Below are 24411 nucleotides of genomic sequence, written 5' to 3'. Positions count from 1 at the left end.
GCTCTATGGTGATATTAACTATAGCTCTATGGTGATATTAACTATAGCTCTATGGTGATATTAAGTATAGCTCTATGGTGATATTAACTATAGCTCTATGGTGATATTAAGTATAGCTCTATGGTGATATTAAGTATAGCTCTATGGTGATATTAACTATAGCTCTATGGTGATATTAACTATAGCTCTATGGTGATTTTAAGTATAGCTCTATGGTGATATTAACTATAGCTCTATGGTGTTATTAAGTATAGCTCTATGGTGATATTAAGTATAGCTCTATGGTGATATTAAGTATAGCTCTATGGTGATATTAAGTATAGCTCTATGGTGATATTAAGTATAGCTCTATGGTGATATTAAGTATAGCTCTATGGTGATATTTAGTATAGCTCTATAGTGATATTAAGTATAGCTCTATGGTGATATTAAGTATAGCTCTGTGGTGATATTAACTATAGCTCTATGGTGATATTAAGTATAGCTCTATGGTGATATTAAGTATAGCTCTATGGTGATATTAACTATAGCTCTATGGTGATATTAACTATAGCTCTATGGTGATTTTAAGTATAGCTCTATGGTGATATTAACTATAGCTCTATGGTGTTATTAAGTATAGCTCTATGGTGATATTAAGTATAGCTCTATGGTGATATTAAGTATAGCTCTATGGTGATATTAAGTATAGCTCTATGGTGATATTAAGTATAGCTCTATGGTGATATTAAGTATAGCTCTATGGTGATATTTAGTATAGCTCTATAGTGATATTAAGTATAGCTCTATGGTGATATTAAGTATAGCTCTATGGTGATATTAAGTATAGCTCTATGGTGATATTAACTATAGCTCTATGGTGATATTAACTATAGATCTATGGTGATATTAACTATAGCTCTATGGTGATATTAAGTATAGCTCTATGGTGATATTAAGTATAGATCTATGGTGATATTAAGTATAGCTCTATGGTGATATTAAGTATAGATCTATGGTGATATTAACTATAGCTCTATGGTGATATTAAGTATAGCTCTATGGTGATATTAAGTATAGATCTATGGTGATATTAACTATAGCTCTATGGTGATATTAAGTATAGCTCTATGGTGATATTAAGTATAGATCTATGGTGATATTAACTATAGCTCTATGGTGATATTAAGTATAGCTCTATGGTTATTTAAGTATAGATCTATGGTGATATTAACTATAGCTCTATGGTGATATTAAGTATAGCTCTATGGTGATATTAAGTATAGCTCTATGGTGATATTAAGTATAGCTCTATGGTGATATTAACTATAGCTCTATGGTGATATTAACTATAGCTCTATGGTGATTTTAAGTATAGCTCTATGGTGATATTAACTATAGCTCTATGGTGATATTAAGTATAGCTCTATGGTGATATTAAGTATAGCTTTATGGTGATATTAAGTATAGCTCTATGGTGATATTAAGTATAGCTCTATGGTGATATTAAGTATAGCTCTATGGTGATATTAACTATAGCTCTGTGGTGATATTAACTATAGCTCTATGGTGATATTAAGTATAGCTCTATGGTGATATTAAGTATAGCTCTATGGTGATATTAAGTATAGCTCTATGGTGATATTAACTATAGCTCTATGGTGATATTAACTATAGCTCTATGGTGATATTAACTATAGCTCTATGGTGATATTAACTATAGCTCTATGGTGATATTAACTATAGCTCTATGGTGATATTAAGTATAGCTCTATGGTGAAATTAAGTATAGCTCTATGGTGATATTAAGTATAGCTCTATGGTGATATTAAGTATAGCTCTATGGTGATATTAAGTATAGTTCTATGGTGATATTAAGTATAGCTCTATGGTGATATTAAGTATAGATCTATGGTGATATTAAGTATAGCTCTATGGTGATATTAACTATAGCTCTATGGTGATATTAAGTATAGCTCTATGGTGATATTTAGTATAGCTCTATGGTGATATTTAGTATAGCTCTATGGTGATATTAAGTATAGCTCTATGGTGATATTAAGTATAGCTCTATGGTGATATTAACTATAGCTCTATGGTGATATTAAGTATAGCTCTATGGTGATATTAAGTATAGATCTATGGTGATATTAAGTATAGCTATGGTGATATTAAGTATAGCTCTATGGTGATATTAACTATAGCTCTATGGTGATTTTAAGTATAGCTCTATGGTGATATTAACTATAGCTCTATGGTGATATTAAGTATAGCTCTATGGTGATAGTAAGTATAGCTCTATGGTGATATTAAGTATAGCTCTATGGTGATATTAACTATAGCTCTATGGTTATATTAAGTATAGCTCTATGGTGATATTAACTATAGCTCTATGGTGATATTAAGTATAGCTATATGGTGATATTAAGTATAGCTCTATGGTGATATTAACTATAGCTCTATGGTGATATTAACTATAGCTCTATGGTTATATTAACTATAGCTCTATGGTGATATTAACTATAGCTCTATGGTGATATTAAGTATAGCTCTATGGTGATATTAAGTATAGCTCTATGGTGATATTAAGTATAGCTCTATGGTGATATTAAGTATAGCTCTATGGTGATATTATCTATAGCTCTATGGTGATATTAAGTATAGCTCTAAGGTGATATTAACTATAGCTCTATGGTGATATTAAGTATAGCTCTATGGTGATATCAAGTATAGCTCTATGGTGATATTAACTATAGCTCTATGGTGATATTAAGTATAGCTCTATGGTGATATTAAGTATAGCTCTATGGTGATATTAACTATAGCTCTATGGTGATATTAAGTATAGCTCTATGGTGATATTAACTATAGCTCTATGGTGATATTAAGTATAGCTCTATGGTGATATTAAGTATAGCTCTATGGTGATATTAAGTATAGCTCTATGGTGATATTAAGTATAGCTCTATGGTGATATTAAGTATAGATCTATGGTGATATTAAGTATAGCTCTATGGTGATATTAAGTATAGCTCTATGGTGATATTAACTATAGCTCTATGGTGATATTAACTATAGCTCTATGGTGATATTAAGTATAGCTCTATGGTGATATTAACTATAGCTCTATGGTGATATTAAGTATAGCTCTTTGGTGATATTAACTATAGCTCTATGGTGATTTTAAGTATAGCTCTATGGTGATATTAAGTATAGCTCTATGGTGATATTAAGTATAGCTCTATGGTGATATTAAGTATAGCTCTATAGTGATATTAACTATAGCTCTAGTGATATTAACTATAGCTCTATGGTGATATTAACTATAGCTCTATGCCTGATAGCTGTATGGGGGTGATGGCACTTAATCATGGTGGCTTTTTCAGGAAACCTCATCCTAACCATGCAAGTCTTCGCACATGGTATCTCTACCTGCAACAACTGAACTTTACAGGAACTGAGTAGCGCTGGTAATTGACTTTATTTGATCATGTATGCCCTAATCTACTGAATGAGAAACGGAGTGACGATGCTCTTGATTTGTTTCCATTGATTTGGAGGAGGTCATGCTACAGCCGTTGCAATACAAAGCGTTTTATACAACACTGTCCTCCAGTGTTCAATGTGGAGATTACATAGGCCACACGAGAAAGAAACAAGTCCGGGTAGATGGGGCAAATCCTGACTTCCATTTAAGTCTAATTTATATAGGATTCAATCCATATCGCAGAAGTATTGCGGAAGATCCGCATTATAGCGCGATTGAAATTTAAAGACAATGTTCCCGCGTCCGCGGAGACTGCATTCACGGTAAATGTTGCATATGTCGGCTCATTATGAAATTACCTTTACATTTTAACATGGATTGTTAGCGATATTGATTGAATCCAGACCTAACAGGGGATTTCCACTATCAGCGTTAAATCATATAGCCACGCTAGCTTCATCCTCATGTGGGTGCTAGCAAACAAAAAGCATGCTAGGTACTGTTAGGTATCAACAGCCAATCCAGCAGAGGCTGGAAGCCAAAGTGATTGGTCAATGGCAGAGTATTTGCATAAAATTCAGCTATCCTCAATTTTGGCCCACTTCGCTTCCCTCTATTGAAAATGAAAGGATTTCGATGTTTCAACGTCCCTTGTCGCCTGCTATGGAAACCCACTGTAAATATACATTTAGGATTTGTCCCATTATCTTTGAGCTGAACCCACTTGAAAGAATGAATCTTATTCAAACATTTATTTGATCCAATTCTTTGGAATGTAGTAGTCATTGATCAGTCAGAGACAACATAGGTATTGAAGCTGACCAGGGAGTCAAATGGAACCCTATTCCCTTTATAGTGCACTACTTTTGACCAAAGCCCTATGGGCCCTGGACAAAGGTATTGCACAGTATAGGGAATGCGGACATTTGGGTCCAAGTATAGAAACAGAATTATCTCAGTCAATAAGGCCTTAACTGCTTAATCATTTTTTCTTTTCTTTTTTTATATATCTGGGATGGCAAATTACATTTAGCAGTATTGAAAAAAAAAACATTTTGTAGAAAAAAATGGCACAGACATTTGTGACAGTACAAAAACATAAGGTGATATAACATACCAACTAAATATAAACATTACGTAAGCAAAGAGACGTGTATAGCTTTTTCAATAATGAAAAACATCTCCATAATTGTACATTTCAGAATTATATCATGTTATCTGAAACCATATAAAATAGTTATCTGTAACACTGTCTTATCCTTCTCTCGCTTTCTCTCTCTCTTTTTTTCACAAAACAATATCATAAACAACACAAAGATCTTTTAAATATATCAGTGCAACATTGTTTTCACATCTTGTGCTGCAGCATCCTTTCCTATTGAAGAGGACCACACCAAAACATTAGGCCCTTACATTTTTGAGTGGTGGAACCATAGTTACAGGAATGACTCATTCTAATTCGAATGATTCTAATCCTATGGAATATGGAATACCATTAAGAGTTCAAAGCAGAACCATGAAGCAGCTGTCTAACTAGGTTCCCTGAATGAAGGAAACATAGAAGCTCAGATAGACCCCGGCCGAAGGAATATACGGTATAGCTACATTACATCCATTCATTGAACCTTGGATCCATGTTTTCGCCGTTTTATATAGTACACCGTTTTTCATGAACTCTTTACGTTAGCGTTCAATACAGACAAAAGGAGAGCACATAGGATGTAAGCTACAGTACATGAAAACAGCATGGCAGAAGAGTATCTTTCATTCTAGCAAGGTCCATCATTCTACCATAGACATGTAAGGCCAGTTCCCCAGAACCCAGATTAAGCCTTGTCCAGGACTAAAAAGCATTCTCAAAGAGATTCTTAATCTGTGTCTGGGAAACTGGCCCAAGTATTGTCATAGCAGTGTCATACATCTTTTTTCTCTCCTAGAGATGTCTGTTGTCTGGCTGCGTCCCAAATGCCACATTATTCCCTATATAGTGCACTACTATTGATCAGGGCACGTAGTGCACTCTAGGGAATAGGGTCTCATTTCAGACACAGCCGATGGGCTCTTCACTCTCTTCTTGTTAGGCCTTTGTAGCAAACATAACCAATGGCCATAATAACACACTCTTTTCCCAGGCAGCATTGTGAGAGCACCAATGGAACATAACAACACAAAATACCCATTAAATACATGATGACATCCAGACAACATCACCTATGATACAGAGAGCACAAAGAAAGGATACTGCAGCAGTTAGTATTTTTTTTTTTATATAAAAGGCCGCTCAAATATATTAAAACCTATGTACAATAAGTTGGATGTGTCATGTACTATGGGGATGGCAAGAAGTCCTGCCAATCTGACTCCCCCAGCCGATGCCTATGTACTGCTATGATGATCAGAACAGAATCAGACTCTACCAGTGGATGCCTACTTACTGCTATGATCAGAACAGAATCAGACTCTACCAGCCGATGGCTACGCACTGCTATGATCAGAACAGAATCAGACTCTAACCAGCTGATACCTACTCACTCTTATGACCAGAACAGAATCAGACTCTACCAGCCGATGCTTATTCATAACTATGTACAGAACAGAATCAGACTCTACCAGTGGATGCCTATGTACTGCTGTGATCAGAACAGAATCAGACTCTACCAACCGATGGCTACGCACTTCTATGATCAGAACAGAATCAGACTCTAACCAGCTGATACCTACTCACTCTTATGACCAGAACAGAATCAGACTCTAACCAGCTGATGCCTACTCACTCTTATGACCAGAACAGAATCAGACTCTAACCAGCTGATGCTTATACATAATTATGTTCAGAACAGAATCAGACTCTACCAGTGGATGCCTATGTACTGCTGTGATCAAAACAGAATCAGACTCTACCAGTGGATGCCTATGTACTACTCTGATCAAAACAGAATCAGACTCTACCAGTGGATGCCTATGTACTACTGTGATCAAAACAGAATCAGACTCTACCAGTGGATGCCTATGTACTACTGTGATCAAAACAGAATCAGACTCTACCAGTGGATGCCTATGTACTGCTATGAACAGAATCAGTAGAGAAAAGGCAACACAAACTTTCAAAAGGCACTGTCGGAACTAGACACAGGTCTAGGGCCAGGGCAAGCACCCCTCTGGATACACACACACACACACACACACACACACACACACACACACACACACACACACACACACACACACACACACACACACACACACACACACACACACACACACACACACACACAAGCACATACACACACATATACTCACACACGCACAAAATGCACAAATCGATGCAGACATACAACAGAAATATAACATGGCCAGCTAAATAGCCAGCCGCACGTCAGGATAGGGAATCAAAGTTTTTATGCTCTTTCTTTCTGTGAAACGGTAATGACTTCAGAAGAAAAATGAAAAATCATATATTTTCTGAAGAAAAATAACAAAAACATGATAAATACTTTCATATTAATTGGTCTCAACACCAGCATCTGATTACATAAAAACAAAGCACGTCACAAAACTAAATCATCCTTTTTGCTGTACACATTTTCTTTATACACAGTGCCCCCTACTGGTAAATTCCTTTCACTGCAGCTCCTGAGAATATCATGACTCGGTCACAACCTCCTACCATCTCTACGGCTGGCTGCGTCCAAAATGGCACCCTATCCCCTACATAGTGCACTACAGGGCACCCTATCCCCTACATAGTGCAGTATATATGGAATACGGTGCCGTTTGGGTCCCAACCCTCCGTCCGGTGGTCTAGTTCCTCCAGCTATGAGGCTGCTTGTGCTCCCTTCCATCAGAGGAAGCTCACGCCTTTAGCTTACGCCTCTGAGTAGCTGTTCTGTGCATTCAGCTTGCTGTCCTTCTTTAGCTTGACTCCGTCCACCAGCTCAAAGTTATAATTCTCCAGAGCGGACAAGTTCCTGCTGTCGGACATGTGGCCGTGTGAGCAGGCACAGTAAAGGACGACACCACAGATAGCCCCCAGCAAGACCCCCAGAGCGCTCATAGCGATGATGGTGATGAGGATGGGGTCCAGGGTTTTCAGCATGTTGCCTGGGCCACCCAGCTCGCTGTTCTCCACTACCGCTGGGTAGTATGGGTCTATTGCTGAAATGGAGACAGAAAAAAACGACTTTAGTGGCCTGGGGTGGTCTATCAGTTCCTGCTGCGGCCTTCGGAACACACATGTATGCCAGTGCTGGTGTGGGATTGAAACTGGCCCACGGCCCTTCTAGCACACCATCTCTCCTCCTTCCTTTCCTGTCTCGCTTCACTTTCTTTTTTAAGGATGGAAAGGGCCTTAAAAAAGTATGAACAGCTGGATACATATAGGCATAGCATAGGTTAGACGTTAGGAGGCTCGTCACCCACAAGCTTTAAAAAAATATTATAACCATGAATGAGCACTGAGGTAGTGTACTTACGGAATATGCAGATCTCTGTTGGCTGGGACGTAGGAGCCTCTGGTATATCTGGATCTAAAGGGGGAAAAACAACACCCATCCAAAATGGCCACGTTATTTGAGTTGTTACACATCTTAAGCAGGATCAGAAGTGTAATAAAGCACCAAAACTAGAGAGCAAAGAGGGTTGCAAAATTCCGGTAACTTTCCCAAATGTCTCAGTTTTTCCAGAAAACCTGGTTGGAGGAATCTGTATTTCCTGCTTATTTCCTACTTATTCCCTCCTGATTCCAGGAATATTCCAACCAGGCTGTGCAGCCCTAGCAGAGAGTTATAGGCCAGGGCAGTGACACTTACCCTTACACTCCTCTGTTGTGAGTCCATCCAGGATCTTGATATTGTCCAGCGCGATATGTCCTGTGCTCCTGTCTCCCACTCCCTCAATCACCACCTAGCAACAATAACACAAACATATTGGTGAAATACTGCTATAAAGTGCATTACTTCTAACTAGGGCCCATATAATCCATTACTTCTGACTAGGGCCCATATAATCCATTACTTCTGACTAGGGCCCATATAATCCATTACTTCTGACTAGGGCCCATATAATCCATTACTTCTGACTAGGGCCCATATAATCCATTACTTCTGACTAGGGCCCATATAATCCATTACTTCTGACTAGGGCCCATATAATCCATTACTTCTGACTAGGGCCCATATAATCCATTACTTCTGACTAGGGCCCATATGGTGCATTACAAGGGAATGTGGTGCATTTGGAACCTAACCTAGGTCTAACAGGCTCATGACCAAGGTCTAGCCTAGTGCTTTACCTTATAGGGTGTGTTAGAGTGGGGCACCAGCACTCGTCCCTCCCTCCATCGGCTGCCCTGGTGTCCACTGACAGTCCAGAGTAGTGCCTCAGCCCATCCCTCCTCTGTCTCCCTGCTCTGTTTGATGTGCAGGGTGCCAGCGTGCTCCCCGAACATGTGGTACCAGAAGGACACACACAGGTCTGTGTCAGGGGCGGTGATGGGCAGGCTGGCTAGGCGTGCCACCCTCTCCTCCATCCTCTCCTCCTCTGCTTCCTCCTCCTTCCTTTCGGTCTCAGCAGCCAGCTGCATGTAGATGAAATTTCCTGGACCTCCTTTAGAGGGCAGTAAGAGACAAGCTAGGTAGCTATTGGCTGAGTCCATGTTCATTGTGATAGTCCTTATTTACTACAGTAATATTATTGTGTGTTGTGTGTGTCCACATGCACTCTGTGGTGTGTGTGTGTGTATGCATTCTCTGTCCTCTCACCTGTGTGATCTAGGTTGGGTCCTTTGTGGACTGTAGAGGCCCCGCTGGTCTGAATCATCCACCCAGCACCCGCATCCGTCTCCAGTGTCCAGCCGCAGAACGATGGGTTGCCCGCCCAGCCAAAGTCACACGCAAACCACAGGTACTCTGGAAAAGAGGTCAACCTTGTAAGTAACCTAGCTCGTTTCCCCTGGCTAAGTGTAACTATTATTGACTTAATGTTACACAACGTGAATAGAGAGTGAGGTAAGGAAGTAACAAAGTGTAATTTCCAATATCCCTCGAACAAATAAAATATATGAAAATACTTTTGAACAGCTGAAGAAGCAAGCACATAATTTTTCTTCAGGAAAATTACAATTTCTTACAGTAACTTGAAGGCACTCACACTTAGATACAATATTTCATATTAAACAAAAGACAGATTCACAGATCCATCATGTGTTTAGTACCAGGAGAAGGAAGACTGAAGGGACCTTCCAGAGAGAAGGGAGGAGTGCCACCAGAACAGAACAGTAATGAAGACTAAACCATTTCCAGAATGTACACTACAAAAAACTTGTTTTTCATCCCCTCTATGCCAGCTACAAATGGGCCCCTATTTCCTATATAGTGCACTACTTTTGGAACCTGGTCAAAAGTAGCGCACTATAAAGGGAATAATGGTCTATTTGGGACAAAACATAACATGGCTGCAGTGGTTAATCACAGCATCCAAATTAATGCTACAGCTATGAGTAAAAATAATGCTTTAATATTGCAGATAGATTGTGGCTTCTATCAATCTTTTGTCTGCATCATTTTCAATCCCCATATACATTTTGAGGTAAATTATTTTAAATATATTTTCCTTCTTTTTTATTTTCCCCTAACCCTACCACCTCTCCCCTAATTGGAGTAAACTAATAAACAATAATACTCAGGATTCTACTTCCAGCTTATACATACTATATACATTTTATGGACACATGTTTTACATTAGCTATCTTGTTTTTTCCTTTTCCTTTTTTTTACAAAGAATGTTTATTTTGTTGTCAGACGTTGTTGCAGTACTCAGAGAAGAACTAACTGTTGTTGTGCCCTCTGGTTGTTGTCATATGACTCTTTTTCTCAGTTAATTGAGACTCAAGGCTCCTATTTCTGTTTCTGCAGTTATGTTTTTCCATCTCAAGGCCAAACACCGGCTGTGTTCCAAATGGCACCCTATTTATTTTAGAGCGCACTACATTAGACCAGGACCCAGCATTGGTCAACAGCACACATAGATCTGGCAACATCTCTGTAGTTTGGATGACATCAATTATATAGTCAAATCTACCATCCTGTTCTGTATTTCATGTCAAATGTCAAAATCCAACCTTGATTATCTGCCTCATTTGCTTTATAGACAGACAACGAAAGAGAGACGGAGAGAGGGATGGATGCGTGAATGGATGGGTGGAGTACATGAGCCGGAAGTTTATGGACGTTCTCACCTGGTATGCGGTCTCCCTCCATGATAGGGTCTGCCACTGTGGTGTCACCTGTCAGACACAGATGGGCACAGTCAGTGGGGTTCATGGATCAGAGGGTGAGTCAAACCCCCAGTCAGGGATACAAACACAATTGATGGATAGATAGATCAGATATATTAGACAGATAAATATTTGTTTATTTGGATCCCCATAAGTAATTGCAGAAGCAGGAGCTATTCTTCCTAGGGTCCACAACAAAATACAAAACATGAATACACAAGAACAGTAACATAAATGTAAAATACAATGATATACAAACAATAAATCCTCTAGGTTAGGGTAGAGAAGAGTGAGAGAGACGTGATGAGGATGGATAGATAGAGAAAGTGTGGGTGTGAGTGGGATAACGAGAGAGAGCAAGGGAGGCTGGTGGTCAGCACCTGTTGTGTCGTAGTCCTCCCCTCCTGTTCCTGTTCCTGTTCCACTGTGACAGCTGGCCTGCTCGTCGTCACACTCTTCTGATGTCGGTGCGGGCGTGGTCACAGACGCGGTCGTGGTGGCAGCGAACGTGGTTACAGCAAACGTGATCGCTACAGGCGTGGTTGGTGGGAGAGTTGTGGGCTCTGGAGAGGGAAAGAGAGGAGAGAGAGAGAGAGAGAGAGAGAGAGAGAGAGAGAGAGAGAGAGAGAGAGAGAGAGAGAGAGAGAGAGACTCAGACCTAAGAGCATATTTCTTTCCCAAAATTATAATTCAATACAAAGAATTTGAAACTATAAAAGATGAAGAAAAATTCAAATATTTGTTGGGTGAAAAGCCAAAATGTGCAGTTTTGGCAGCCAAATATGTGTCCTCCTGCCACAGCCTGAGGGACAGCCAGTGAAAAATGCAAAGTAATGTTGATAATATTTCCCATTTAGCTTAGTTTTGTTTTGTCTTTCGTACCAGGTCATGTGTCTTCTCAGTCATGTTGACACTGGTCTACTACTGTTGCTTTAATGTATTGTTGTTCTGATTAATATTGTTGTTGTAGCTGTTATTAATGGTAATCCCATGTCCACTACTACTATTATTATTACTGTTAGTCCCACCATTTATTTATATATAAATATATATATATTTTGTGTATATATATACATATATATTTTATTTAAATTTTTCGATATGTATACTTTGACAATGTAAGTAATAATAACTTGCCATGTCAATAAAGTCAATTGAATTGAATTGAGAGAGAGAGAGAGAGAGAGAGAGAGAGAGAGAGAGAGAGAGAGAGAGAGAGAGAGAGAGAGAGAGAGAGAGAGAGAGAGAGAGAGAGAGAGAGAGAGAGAGAGAGAGAGAGAGAGAGAGAGAGAGAGAGAGAGAGAGAGAGAGAGAGAGAGAGAGAGAGAGAGAGAGAGAGAGAGAGAGAGAGAGAGAGAGAGAGAGAGAGAGAGAGAGAGGAATCCTTCAGGGAAATGATACCTCTGCTGTTTGGTTATAGTAAGCAGCCAGTTTACAGGTCAACCTTTGTGATTGGATTAGGGGATATGGCCGTTTGTTTGATTTTAGATGATAATGACACTGACATGGTGAAACCAAGCAGGCTTCCAGGGCACATGGTCTGGGTGGATATAGGAAACGATCCGGTAACATGAGACTGTGGAGAGAGGCTGGTTGCTACTGGTAGCATGATCGATACAGAAAGTCGGAGTGTGGAGAGCCAAGTGTGGAGAGCCTGGTAGCTGCAGAGGGGTTGGAATCAAGGTGTGAAGGAGAATTGGGAATATAATTAGAGTATATTGCTCATAGTGGATTTCCCAATGCGGCCCTGTGAGTGTGAGTGTGTGCTTGCTCCCAAGTGAGTGTGTGTTCGGATGCTCTCATGCTCTCTCTTTGATGTGGAGATCATATTGATAGAGACAGATAAAGGGAGCCACCACACTCCCTCTCCTCTTTTTTCCACCTCTTCTCCCCTCCTCTCCTCCTCTTTTTTCCACCTCCTCTCCTCTCCCCTCCACTACCCCACCGTCTGGCCTGTACTAACTGATCCTCATATTCCTCCCTACTAGGGTAACCAGACACCCCACACCAGACCTAGAAATCCTCAACCCTCAGTCACTCACTCTCCCACCCCCACTCCCACCTCACCCCCACCTCAGCCCCACTCCCACCTCGCCATCCCACTGTGACTATTCCCCACCCCCCAGCCCAGTCAGGGCAGCTTGCCCTGGCACGCGTCAGCCTTTCATGTCTTAACCCTCCCACATAACACACTGACTGACAGGTAGGGTACACAGTGTCATCAAGCAGAAAAGTCTACACAACTACTCCCCCTACTGCCCAAGGCTTGTCACTCACCCAGGTCTCAGGTCTGTAGTCAGGAGTAGGTGAGTGAAGCCTATCTGGGATTCCATCTGTGTGAGGCCACTATGATTGATGTCTATCTCTAGACCCTGTCAGAGGGGTCCTTTAATCCTAATACTGTACTGCTCGGGCGGCTCCAAAGTGGCGCAGCGGTCTAAGACACTGCATCTCAGTGCTAGAGGCGTCACTACAGATACCCTGGTTCGATTTCAGGCTGTATCACAACCGGCCGTGATTGGGAGTCCCATAGGGCGGCGCACAATTGGCCCAGCGTCGTCCAGGTTTGGCCGGGCTAGGCCGTCATTATAAATAAGAATTTGTTCTTAACTGACTTGCCTAGTTAAATAAACGTTAAATTATTATTATTATATATATTTGTTTAAATAACGCTAGTTTGGTCCAAGATCTGTTTGTTTACTCTGTTGCTGTCGTTGTTAAGCCAAACTGTGTGTGTGTGAGATGTTTGCACTATCTCACCCTGGATCTCACAGCCCAGCAGCTCCAGTCTGAGGCCCAGGCCCTCGGGGGTGGCTCTCTCTGGGTAAACCCTGAGGAAGCGAGTAAGCAGAGGGCCCAGCGTGCGCAGCTCTGGGGTGTCATGGTTCTGGTTTCCAATAAAGATCTGGAAGAGAGCCAGGAGAAAAGGAACGTTTGTTAGTTAGGATACACACAAACACATGCATGCACGCAAACATACACACACACACCTTGAGGCTCCAGTCTATTGAAAAAGAATCTACTTTCTATCAAAACAAAGCACATTTCTTTGAGGACCTCTAGGATCTATGAGTTCCTCCTTAATATATTATTTAAAGCGAGAGGACATGTGAAAATGGTTAGCCCGTGCTGTGAGCAGGTAGTGGGAGTCCGGGACACCAGGCCTGCTACCACCATGGTGCCAGGCCCTAGGTTCTTATGTTTCCCTCTAAAACGCTCAATCAAAGTGAAGCCTGGTGTGGCAGTTTGAAAAACATTCTCTCTGCCTCCCAAATGGCTCACTATTCCCTATAGAGTGCACTACTTTTGACCAGAGTAGTACACTATATAGGGAATAGGGTGCCATTTGAGATGCTGCGGGATGTATGGCTGAAGCCACTGAAATAGACTTCCTCTCTATTCGTCTTTGAAGATTGGAGGCTGGAAAGGAGCTTTATAAAAAGACACAGGAAACAGGGCAGGGGGATATCTAGGGCGGCATCCCAAATAGCACCCTATTTTCTATGCTGTAAACTACTTTGGACAAGAGGCCTAAGTGCACTACATAGGGAACAGGGTGCCATTTGGGACACAAATAGGATCTTCCTCTGTCTGCCATAAATCAGGAGTCCCACCATCTGGAATAGATGGATGTTCAATGTCTTGTGACCGTGACAGGGAGTACGAAGAGTACTGCTGGATATTTGGACTAGCTAGGTGCTGATGGCTTCCACACACTGACACATCATCCTTGACTTGACCAACAGGATATGTTGCGCTCTTGTCAACATCACTCTTGGCAACATCCTATATGATCGTAATGATTTTCTATTGATCAGTGGGTCTCTGTGGGAGGAGGTGAATTCCAAACATGAATTCCCAGGCTGCTTCCCTTACCGTAGGCTTGGCATCGTTGTCTTCATTCACCATGGTCCAGTCAGAGCCGTTGCTGCTGTAACCCACCTTGAACCTCTTCATGAACACATTCTTGTCTCTATAGAATAAAAATACAACTTTATTGATCCAGAAAGACACACAAACACACACAGGTTCCAACTCTCTGGTTGCTGGCCCCCGTCTCTGTCCTCTAGGCTACCTACCTGTGGTGTCCTCCCTGGATAACCAGGCCGCTGACCAGCTTGTCCTGGCCCAGGTCCACCTGCAGCCACTCGTTCCTGAAGGGCTGTCTGGTCTGTTGCTGGGTCCATCCCGACCTCCCTGTCAGCAACCTGGCGTTTTCCGGTACCCAGCCACGCTCTGCGTGCGACGACGCAGTGACCTGGGCGTCTGAGATCTGTCCGGAGACCATCCCCAGCATGCCTGAACAGGGGTAGTCTGCGTTTGTGAGTGTGTGTGTGTGTGTGTGTGAGAGAGAGAGAGAGAGAGAGGAGAGAGAGAGTAGAGAAGGGATCAGACTGAGGTTGTGTTCTCATGGGCTCTGGCCAAAAGTAGTGCACCATATAGGGAATAGGATGCCATTTCAGACACATCCACTCAGTCCTGAGATCTTTGTGAGTTATCTTGTGATTTGTCTTTGTGGGAAGCACAGCAGGAGAACATTATAAATATGGTATTACTCTGTTCCTCACTGCAGGGCTAGTGTGTGTGAGTATATGTGTGTGTATGTGCTTGTGTGTGCTTGTGTGTGTGTGTGTGTGTGTGTGTGTGTGTGTGTGTGTGTGTGTGTGTGTGTGTGTGTGTGTGTGTGTGTGTGTGTGTGTGTGTGTGTGTGTGTGTGTGTGTGTGTGTGTGTGTGTGTGTGTGTGTGTGTGTTCATGTGTGTGTATCATACGAGGTGGCTGGGCTGAACTCACAGAGGCAGTATAACTGGAGGACAGAGACAGACGGTCTATTTCCTCCCTGTGTCATTCCAAGCTCTTAATCATCTTGTACAATACACACACACACACACACACACACACACACACACACACACACACACACACACACACACACACACACACACACACACACACACACACACACACACACACACACACACACACACACACACACACACACACACACACACACACACACACATACACACACACACACACACACACACAAACACAAACACTAGCCCTGCAGTGAGGAACAGAGTAATACCATATTTATAATGTTCTCCTGCTGTGGGAAATAAGAGAGGATGGATTTCTGGGAAGAACCAAATGCTGTGCTTAGTAATATCGTAAATACTGGATGTACGGTGACTCAACTTGCCTTTTTGCCGTTTTCCATTGCACTTTTACAATGAATAACTACCTAGCATGACCCTCGACCGGCTTTGGAAGCAGTGATTATTCTAAATCACAAAGCTGTCTTCTGCACAGCCAAGAACAGGATTAATTAGATTTCTTAGAGCACTGGAAAGCATGGTAAATAGGGTCTAGATTAGAATGAAAATGTGTGTGTATGTGTGAGTGTGTTTGCGCGTGCATTTGTGTGTGTGTGTGTGTGTGTGTGTGTGTGTGTGTGTGTGTGTGTGTGTGTGTGTGTGTGTGTGTGTGTGTGTGTGTGTGTGTGTGTGTGTGTGTGTGTACCTGAGGTCTTGCAGCCGTAAACCTCGAAGCGCATGCATATGCCTATCTCCCAGGACATGGGTCTGATGCGGACGTAGCGTGCCAGGGTCTGCTTGGGCAGGAACGACCTGGCCACATCTGTAGGGTTGTGGTTCCCCTGGAAAATCTGGAGGAGAAGATGAAGAAGATGACGAAGAAGATGATGATGAAGAAGATGATGATGATGAAGAAGAAGATGATTAAGAAGATGATGAAGAAGAAGAAAAGAGGAAGGAGATCATCTGATGTCCAGCAGAAACTTCTTCTGCTTTATTCCAGAAGAACAGAGACAAAATTGTTTACCTCAGTCACTGTTGTTAAATAGAAATGTCTGAATCAGTTCTGTAAAATAGGACAGATTTCCCTGGTGTTTTTTGTCCAGAGTACAGGATATCTGCCCTATTGTGAAATGTGTGGTTTTGATTTTCAAATCAGACTGAAGCCAGTCTTTCTATTACTCATGTATATAACCTCTCTAGATTTCTTCCTTCTAGGGAATTTGTCCTGGCCACTGTTCTCTTGCTTCTCCTTTACCTGCTCTTTGGGTTCTAGGCCGGGTGACAGTAAAGACCTTTATGACAATTTAAACAAAATGTTTAAAAATGATCTAATGAGTCAGTCTTACCTTCTGCTTTGAGCCCTCCTTTATTGTGACCCAGTCCTCTCCATTGGAGCTCACATCCACTTTGTAGGAGCGGACAAAGTACTCCTTCTTGGTTTCCTTGGAGATGGCGCCCTGTGTTCCCACGGCTGAGACAAAGCGGAGAAATCCCAGGTCCACCTGGCAACACAAACCAGAAACACCCAGTTAGCTTGAACCCTATTAGCTCATGCATTAGGCAAAACAGAGAGAAAGGACTGAAAGACCTGCACAGGGAATAGTGCTGCTACCCAAGGCTTTATTCCTGCATCCAAATCAACCAAAACATTTTGACTTCACAGAAGTCTTGCCACGTGCAAACAGAGAAAATAGCCAATTAGTTAATTGGTTGCAGGACAACTCTCAATGTCCTGCATGTGGATGAGCATCATATACAGTGGGCTTAAAGGCAGGAAGTTGCCAACTAACCTGCTAACCGTGTTAGAAAAGATCTGACAGAAGCCACTTCCAGCTACCTGTGGGGGGGCAGCTACTGACAGAGCCACTCATGATGTGGTCTGTTAAGTGGGTTGTCAGTGTTGACCATGTTAAAACACTCTGTATGAATGAACATAGAGGCTCTGCCTGCTTTCTGAGCAGGGCGAGGCCTGTTAGGCCGATTGTGGGGGACAGGACGGAACCGGTGGGAAGGCCATAATGCCTCTGACGGTGAAAACAGGAGCGTTGGCCCTTCCTCTGGGAGCAGGGGCAGGTCCACAGGAAGTGAGCTCCACCGCCTGGCCTGGCCAGCAGAGCAGAGAAAGAGAGACTCCATTGTCTGTCTGGGGAATTCCTGAGCTGCAGGGAGCAGCTGGTCTCTTTAGGCTGTGTCCCAAATGGGATGCAACCTATTTCCTATATAGTGCACTATTTTTGACCAGGGCCCTCTATATTGGGAATAAGGTGTCATTTGGGACACACCCCTGGTCTCTCAAGGGCACAGGGAAATGGAAGGCAGGGCTGCCTGCTGGCCACCCTTCTGCTCTGGGCTTCATGTATTAAATATTTGTGTACTTTAAAGTAGGTGGAGCTCAGTATGGTTGGTTGCTCCATGATATTAGTGTGGGTGTGTTTGTTTCTGTGCTTTTGTCTTGAGTTGCTTTTTTTGCGTTATCGAAGTAGAGCATCTTTCTTTCAGAGAACCGTTAGAGAGAGTCTTTGAGATAATATTGATTTATAGCCTAAAAACCGGTGCAGCTCCATGCCTTCTACTTTAAGGGGGTTTAAATTATGATTTATGTTTTTGAGGTAGAGGTATTTTGAGGTTGATGAATTTTGTTATGATGAAGTATGCTATAGTACGTGGCCCACTACGCAGCATGGTGCAGCTAGCCAGAGGCTGTGTCACAAATGGCACCCTATTCCTTACAGTGCACTACTTTTGATAAGAGCTCCGGTCAAAAGTAGTGCACTTTGTAGGGAACAGGGTGCCATCTGGGACATAGACAAGTAGTGCTTCATTAGTCTTACTTCAGCTGAATATAATGACTTACCTAATTCATGCATGTGTGCCATCAATACATACAATTCTATTATTGAGTCAACAGTTAACATTTTATTGATACTATTTCCAGGACACAATTCTTTATTTTAATGTCGCCTGGCAGTAATGTGTGCTTTAGGCTCCTTTATGACGAATCTTTGGCTGTATAGGTAGTATGCTGATTTAATTTGATCATCTTGGCTTTTATATTAAAGGGATATATCTAGGCCCCATGTCTATAGCAAGTTTCCTCCGGATGCCACAGGTATGGATGAAACTGCCAACCCATCACTGTGCGTAATTTATCCCCCAACTTGGCCGTTTTTGAATTACAATGAGATTGACATGTTATTGAAACCTGTGAGGTAAGCTTATGCAGGAAAGGTTTCCTTCCTCTCCAAAGACAAAGTATTTATAGAGGCGTACTGCTTGAGGAGAAACGTTTGTCTTGGGTCTGTGACGTTGGAAACCAGGAAAGGGCCGTACATCTGTGGAACACATTTGGGCCTGGCTGTTCTGTGAGTGAATGTTGTTAGCGGAAAGAGATGAAAAGGGAAAACAAAGCAGTCCTCAGAGACTGTTGGAGGAGTTCCCATCACCCTAAGAGACAACATGAAGGATGCGATATTTAGGTCCCATAATATGACCCAATGCCACTTGTCAGGAGAAACAAATCAGAATCATACTGGAAGATTTATTATAGACTGAGCGTGGCATTTTATTTAGGAACATTGGGCATCATGGTTGAAGACTGTAGAAGAATTCAATTATTCTGGTATGCTTTAGTCATTACCTAGTTATAAAACTGCAAATTATTCTCTCCGCACCATAGCTAAATGAGTAGAATTGGATGAAATGACATGTAAATTGCAAAATCTTCTGGTATGGATGAGGGTACGCAGACCCACGAGCCACCACAGCCTCTCATGATGAGTTCCGTTTTTTTTGTGGCCTCCACTCCCGTCAAAGTTGCCCATCCCCGATGTAGAATATGTTAAACATGATCAAAAGCAACAACCCACATCTCAACTGACCTCACCATGAGTGCCTCTGTCACTTTAGAGAACCTTGTTCAGTGAAAGTCGTAACTATATTTCCCCTGCATGTGGTCAGAACCCTTTTCGTGTCCTGATCTTGTCCAGTCTAACCCCACAGTTATGACACAGCACTTTTGTGAGAAAACAAAGCGAGGTCTGACAAAGTGGGTCGCAGCAGTCAGTCACAGCAGCCTAGCGTTGGTTACAAGCTCTTTCTCTCCTCGCCAGAAAAACACCAATATCCTGTTTTGAAGGATGTGCCAATGTTTTTGTTCAATCTCATTTAGTCACGGTCCGGCTGATGAATACAACCGTGTCTGCATCCCGTTGTTTTCTCCATTAAAGGCCTGAGCAGAGGGTTTTATTTTCAGCCACAGAGTGTCAACGCTGCCAAGTGTTGAGTAATTAGGAATATGGGAGAGTAATTAGCATCAGTCCTTTCATAGAGGAAGTCTGGCCAATAGGCTTGGCCGGCCGCTGCAGAGTTCATATCAGATAGAATAGGAAACGGCGGACAGAGTGTTCAGCTCAGAGGTTTCTATCATAATAAAGGGCTTTGGTTTGGTTGCGAGATCAACTTGAGACTGGGAATGAAGCAGAGCAACAAGGTCTTTCGTGCCAAAACAACCCAGGACACTGTCCACAACTCCTCTGTACTCAAGTGGACTCAAGCCCACCTTTGGCAAACAATCTCAGCATTTTTTTTATTTATACAGATTCGTTGTCAGGCTATTTAATTACACTGCTGTGCATGATTCTCAATTGGATCACGAATACCAATGAGTACATGGATCAAATGTTCAAGTGGCTCAAGGAGTCTTAACAGCGTGGCTTGTGTGCTAGAAAGGGGTTGCCATGACTTTGTTGAAGGCGGAGGGGAATATATAGAAACTCTAGGGGATTTACCAGGATAGGCTATAAGGAATGTACAGCTCTATGGTAACACTACAGCTTCACCATAGAGTGCCAGTTCCCAGGGGTCCTCTGTCACTCACATAGCCCACACAAACCCATGCAGAGTCACACACACCCACACACTACAGTAGCAAGTCCATCTGGGGCTTGACGTTCCCAGGGGTCCTCTGTCACTCACACAGCCCACACAAACCCATGCACACACCACACACACCCCCCACACAAATCCATGGGGAGGCTATTTCTTCCTCTCTCAGAGAGTGCGGCAGTGAGGCCAAAACAGGACACTGTGGTGCCTTCCCATCCTTCACACTGTGTTACTGCATTATTCTGTGGTCATGTAATTATATACCCGGATTTACAGACTTCCCATGATTTGAAGCACAACACATTTGCAAAATGCTTTGGGGTCAAACTTTGGGGGAAGTCCATTTGATAAATATGTTTTTTCATATCAGTTCATATCAGTTATTGCATTTGGTTGTATTAAAATACATTATGTATTATTACTGGGATTCTGTAATAGTAATGCAATCTTGATGTACATGTTCCTGCTCAGTTCAGAGTTATTGGAGTGTGAGTTATTGGAGTGTGAGTTATTGGAGTGTGAGTTATTGGAGTGTGAGTTATTGGAGTGTGATTATTGGAGTGTGAGTTATTGGAGTGTGAGTTATTGGAGTGTGATTATTGGAGTGTGATTAGTGGAGTGTGAGTTATTGGAGTGTGAGTTATTGGAGTGTGAGTTATTGGAGTGTGAGTTATTGGAGTGTGATTATTGGAGTGTGAGTTATTGGAGTGTGAGTTATTGGAGTGTGAGTTATTGGAGTGTGAGTTATTGGAGTGTGAGTTATTGGAGTGTGATTATTGGAGTATGATTATTTGAGTGTGAGTTATTGGAGTGTGAGTTATTGGAGTGTGAATTATTGGAGTGTGATTATTTGAGTGTGAGTTATTGGAGTGTGAGTTATTGGAGTGTGAATTATTGGAGTGTGATTATTGGAGTGTGAGTTATTGGAGTGTGATTATTGGAGTGTGAGTTATTGGAGTGTGAGTTATTGGAGTGTGATTATTGGAGTGTGAGTTATTGGAGTGTGATTATATTGAAAGACAATATAACCACTTTATTGCTGGAGTTCTGTTTTGGGGGAAAAATGCAGTCTGTTCAGTTCATCGTGTTTGGAGTGTTGGTGTTACAGAATAGCCTCATGTAACAATCTGCATTTACAACAAGAAGCATCCCCCTGAGGGTGTTGCTACCTTTACAAAACTCAATTATAGAAGTCATGTCCCTGTTAGACAGTGTGTGGCGGAAGGTGCTTAATCAACTCAAATGCCAACTAGTCTAGTCAGTCTGGCCTCTCGATCACAAGCTGTCTTGTTTGTGACTTTATGATGTTTATTTTTCCAAGAATGTCATTCTTGAACACCCTCATGACCTGTGCTGCTAGAATCTCACCCCCCCCCCCCCCCCCCCCTAATGGATCACACACTTCTCATTAGGGATGCTGGCAGACAGCCGTGACATTGGTTCAGATTGGTGGATACAGAGCTGAGTCTCCCACACTGTCTGCCTACAACCCCCGGACTGTGTGGATACATAGAGAGATGCACTCTTAAAACGTTTCACTATGACAGTAGCTGTCCCGAACTGGTGGCGGTGAAGGACAAAACACACTGTCCGGATGAGTCTAGAATAACCAACTGTTGCTCAACCCAGGGCTTCATGTGCAGCCATGATGTTTTACACGCACCAAAAGCATTAGTACTGTCACTGACACACATATGTAACTCTATTCACCTATGTAGTGCACTACTTTCCAACTGTTTGGGACGCAGATGCCACACATGTAACCCAGCTGCCCCAGGGCTGTCTCTTACCTGAATCCACTCTCTGCTGGAGTCTTCAGAGGGGGTCCAGCCATTCTCTTTGTAGTTGAGTCTGGAGCGCTCAGGAGACCAGTTAGAGTTGTACTGAGAGGAGGCAGTGATCTGATCCGAGGTGATCGTCCCTGACTCCATCCCCAGGCCCTCCACACACTTAAAGTCTGTCAACAGAGACATAGAACCTGAGTTACACTTTATTTGGGCAGTCCTCTGTTGATCAGTGTTTCTCAATCCTGGTCCTGGGGACCCAAGGGGTTGACGATTTTTGTTTTTGTCCTGGTACTAACACAGGGGTTTCAGCTAATCTACTTAGGGTGAGGGCTATGAGCCTCCATCCTCTGTCTTGTCCTGTCTGTCTCTAAAGAGACGTTGTGTGACTCAGGGAGGTCTTGGCCTCGAAGACAACTTGGAAGAGAAATGCAATGGGAAAGAACTGTGTCTTACTGGAACTAAACGCGAACTTCCTCAAGCCTCTCTGAACTGAGTCAGAAGAAAAGAACAGCACGTTCTTGTGTATCTTAGCTGGAGCCATTCAAAGATGACACATCTAGAACCTTCCGTAACGAGCCACACTGAGTACACCACCGAGGTACTGGGTCTCATTTTGACTAACTCTTGACATCTCTAAAATATCACACACACACAAACTAGAAGCATCCTTTTTTAAAGTAGCTTTTTTTTCAAGATATGTTATTAATAAGTTAATAATGTAAAATATTATTATGAGATTCCCAAAAGCAAGCGTAGGCCCACACGTTGACACAAACTATGTCAAGTCTTTATTGAATTAATACATGTATTTCTTTACATATTTTAAATGTTGCAGGATGAAAAAACCAAACATAGAACACCATACGAACACCATACGAACACACACACACACACACACACACACACACACACACACACACACACACACACACACACACACACACACACACACACACACACACACACACACACACACACACACACACACACACACACACACACACACACACACACACACACACACACACACACACACACACACACACTATTACTTCCCTATCAGTCAGTTTGGAAGTAGAAATGTGTGTGCCGAAATGTTCTTAAAACTGTTTTTTCCATTACATGGGAGGAAGGAGGATGGAATGTAATGTTGTCAGATATCAGTATTCCTCCTGTTCCCCCGATGACTTAATCTTATCACTTGGAACACTCCATACTGCAGCTTTGATCACATTAACTGTTGAAATAGTCTCTGATAAGGTCTTTCATTTAGATTGCAATGATATGTGGATATTTTGAGGTTCTGCCGATGCCTGCTGAGAGGAGGGAACAGGAGTCGACTCATGAATAGAAATGAAAGAATTAACAGAAAGCTGAGAGGAGATGGAAGGAGGGACAGAGACTGTTTTTATTCTCTGGGATGGGGTGTCGTAAGTCCATCCTGGCTCTGTGTGTTTGTGAGACTGTCCTTCCAGACCTCCCCCTCTCCCTCCCCGCCCCCATCCCAGCTAATCCCCCTCCCTGCCCCCATCCCACCTACTGTGAGTGCACTTAGAGTTGGACACTGTGGCCCCGGAGTTATATACAAGTACGCCCCCTGTGCAGGATGCTAGTCTGTGGCATGGCAGTTCTGGGTGGGACAAGGTTTAACGTGAGGTAGTAGGCTGTACTAACCCTCTGGTGTCTGTCCCTGTGGCAGGCTCTTCTCTCTGACAGTGTAATTGGCTGAGAAGCCCTCTCTGGCGATGGCGTTGTCAGTGTTGATGGTCATAGACAGGATCCCAGTGTAGGAGATGACCCGTCCAGGACTGCTGTTACCACAGTACCGCCCGATGTGGGGACCCACTGAGAGGGAGAGAGGGAGGGAGGGAGAGGGAGAGAGAGAGAGAGAGAGAGAGAGAGAGAGAGAGAGAGAGAGAGAGAGAGAGAGAGAGAGAGAGAGAGAGAGAGAGAGAGAGAGAGAGAGAGAGAGAGAGAGAGAGAGAGAGAGAGAGAGAGAGAGAGAGGTAAGGAAATAGGAACAGAAAGAGGAACAGAAAGAGGAACAGAAAGACAATAACAAAGAGTTATGTCAACTCTATGACAGTAGGTGCCAAGACAACATCATTATTTCTTCATCCAATATCCCATGTTGTGAATGATTCAGCTACAGTGAGCTCCAAAAGTACTGGGACAGTGAATT

The 24411-nt window shown here is 42.5% G+C and overlaps 1 protein-coding gene across 1 annotated transcript in view; it reads right to left on the bottom strand.

Annotated features, from left to right (window-relative positions):
• Positions 1-4203: 4203 nt before the first annotated feature.
• The window catches only part of LOC139550898 (neuropilin-1a-like), a 51398-nt gene continuing 31190 nt past the window's right edge, over positions 4204-24411 (bottom strand). Inside the window, exons 5-18 of the mRNA XM_071362142.1 lie at positions 23904-24074; positions 22233-22399; positions 16905-17060; positions 16262-16406; positions 14819-15053; positions 14616-14712; positions 13500-13644; positions 11120-11302; positions 10701-10748; positions 9226-9372; positions 8757-9070; positions 8275-8368; positions 7939-7992; positions 4204-7621 (exon numbers count right to left, since the gene is read on the bottom strand). Of these exons, the coding sequence (XP_071218243.1) occupies positions 7332-7621; positions 7939-7992; positions 8275-8368; positions 8757-9070; positions 9226-9372; positions 10701-10748; positions 11120-11302; positions 13500-13644; positions 14616-14712; positions 14819-15053; positions 16262-16406; positions 16905-17060; positions 22233-22399; positions 23904-24074 (2246 nt within the window). The 3' untranslated portion in view covers positions 4204-7331. The remainder of the gene's footprint in view (positions 7622-7938; positions 7993-8274; positions 8369-8756; positions 9071-9225; positions 9373-10700; positions 10749-11119; positions 11303-13499; positions 13645-14615; positions 14713-14818; positions 15054-16261; positions 16407-16904; positions 17061-22232; positions 22400-23903; positions 24075-24411) is intronic.

This window comes from Salvelinus alpinus, chromosome 23 (genome assembly GCF_045679555.1).
Source record: "Salvelinus alpinus chromosome 23, SLU_Salpinus.1, whole genome shotgun sequence".
Taxonomy (NCBI): Eukaryota; Metazoa; Chordata; class Actinopteri; order Salmoniformes; family Salmonidae; genus Salvelinus; species Salvelinus alpinus.
Note: the sequence above shows the minus strand (reverse complement) of the source record. Positions and strands in the feature narration are given on the sequence as shown.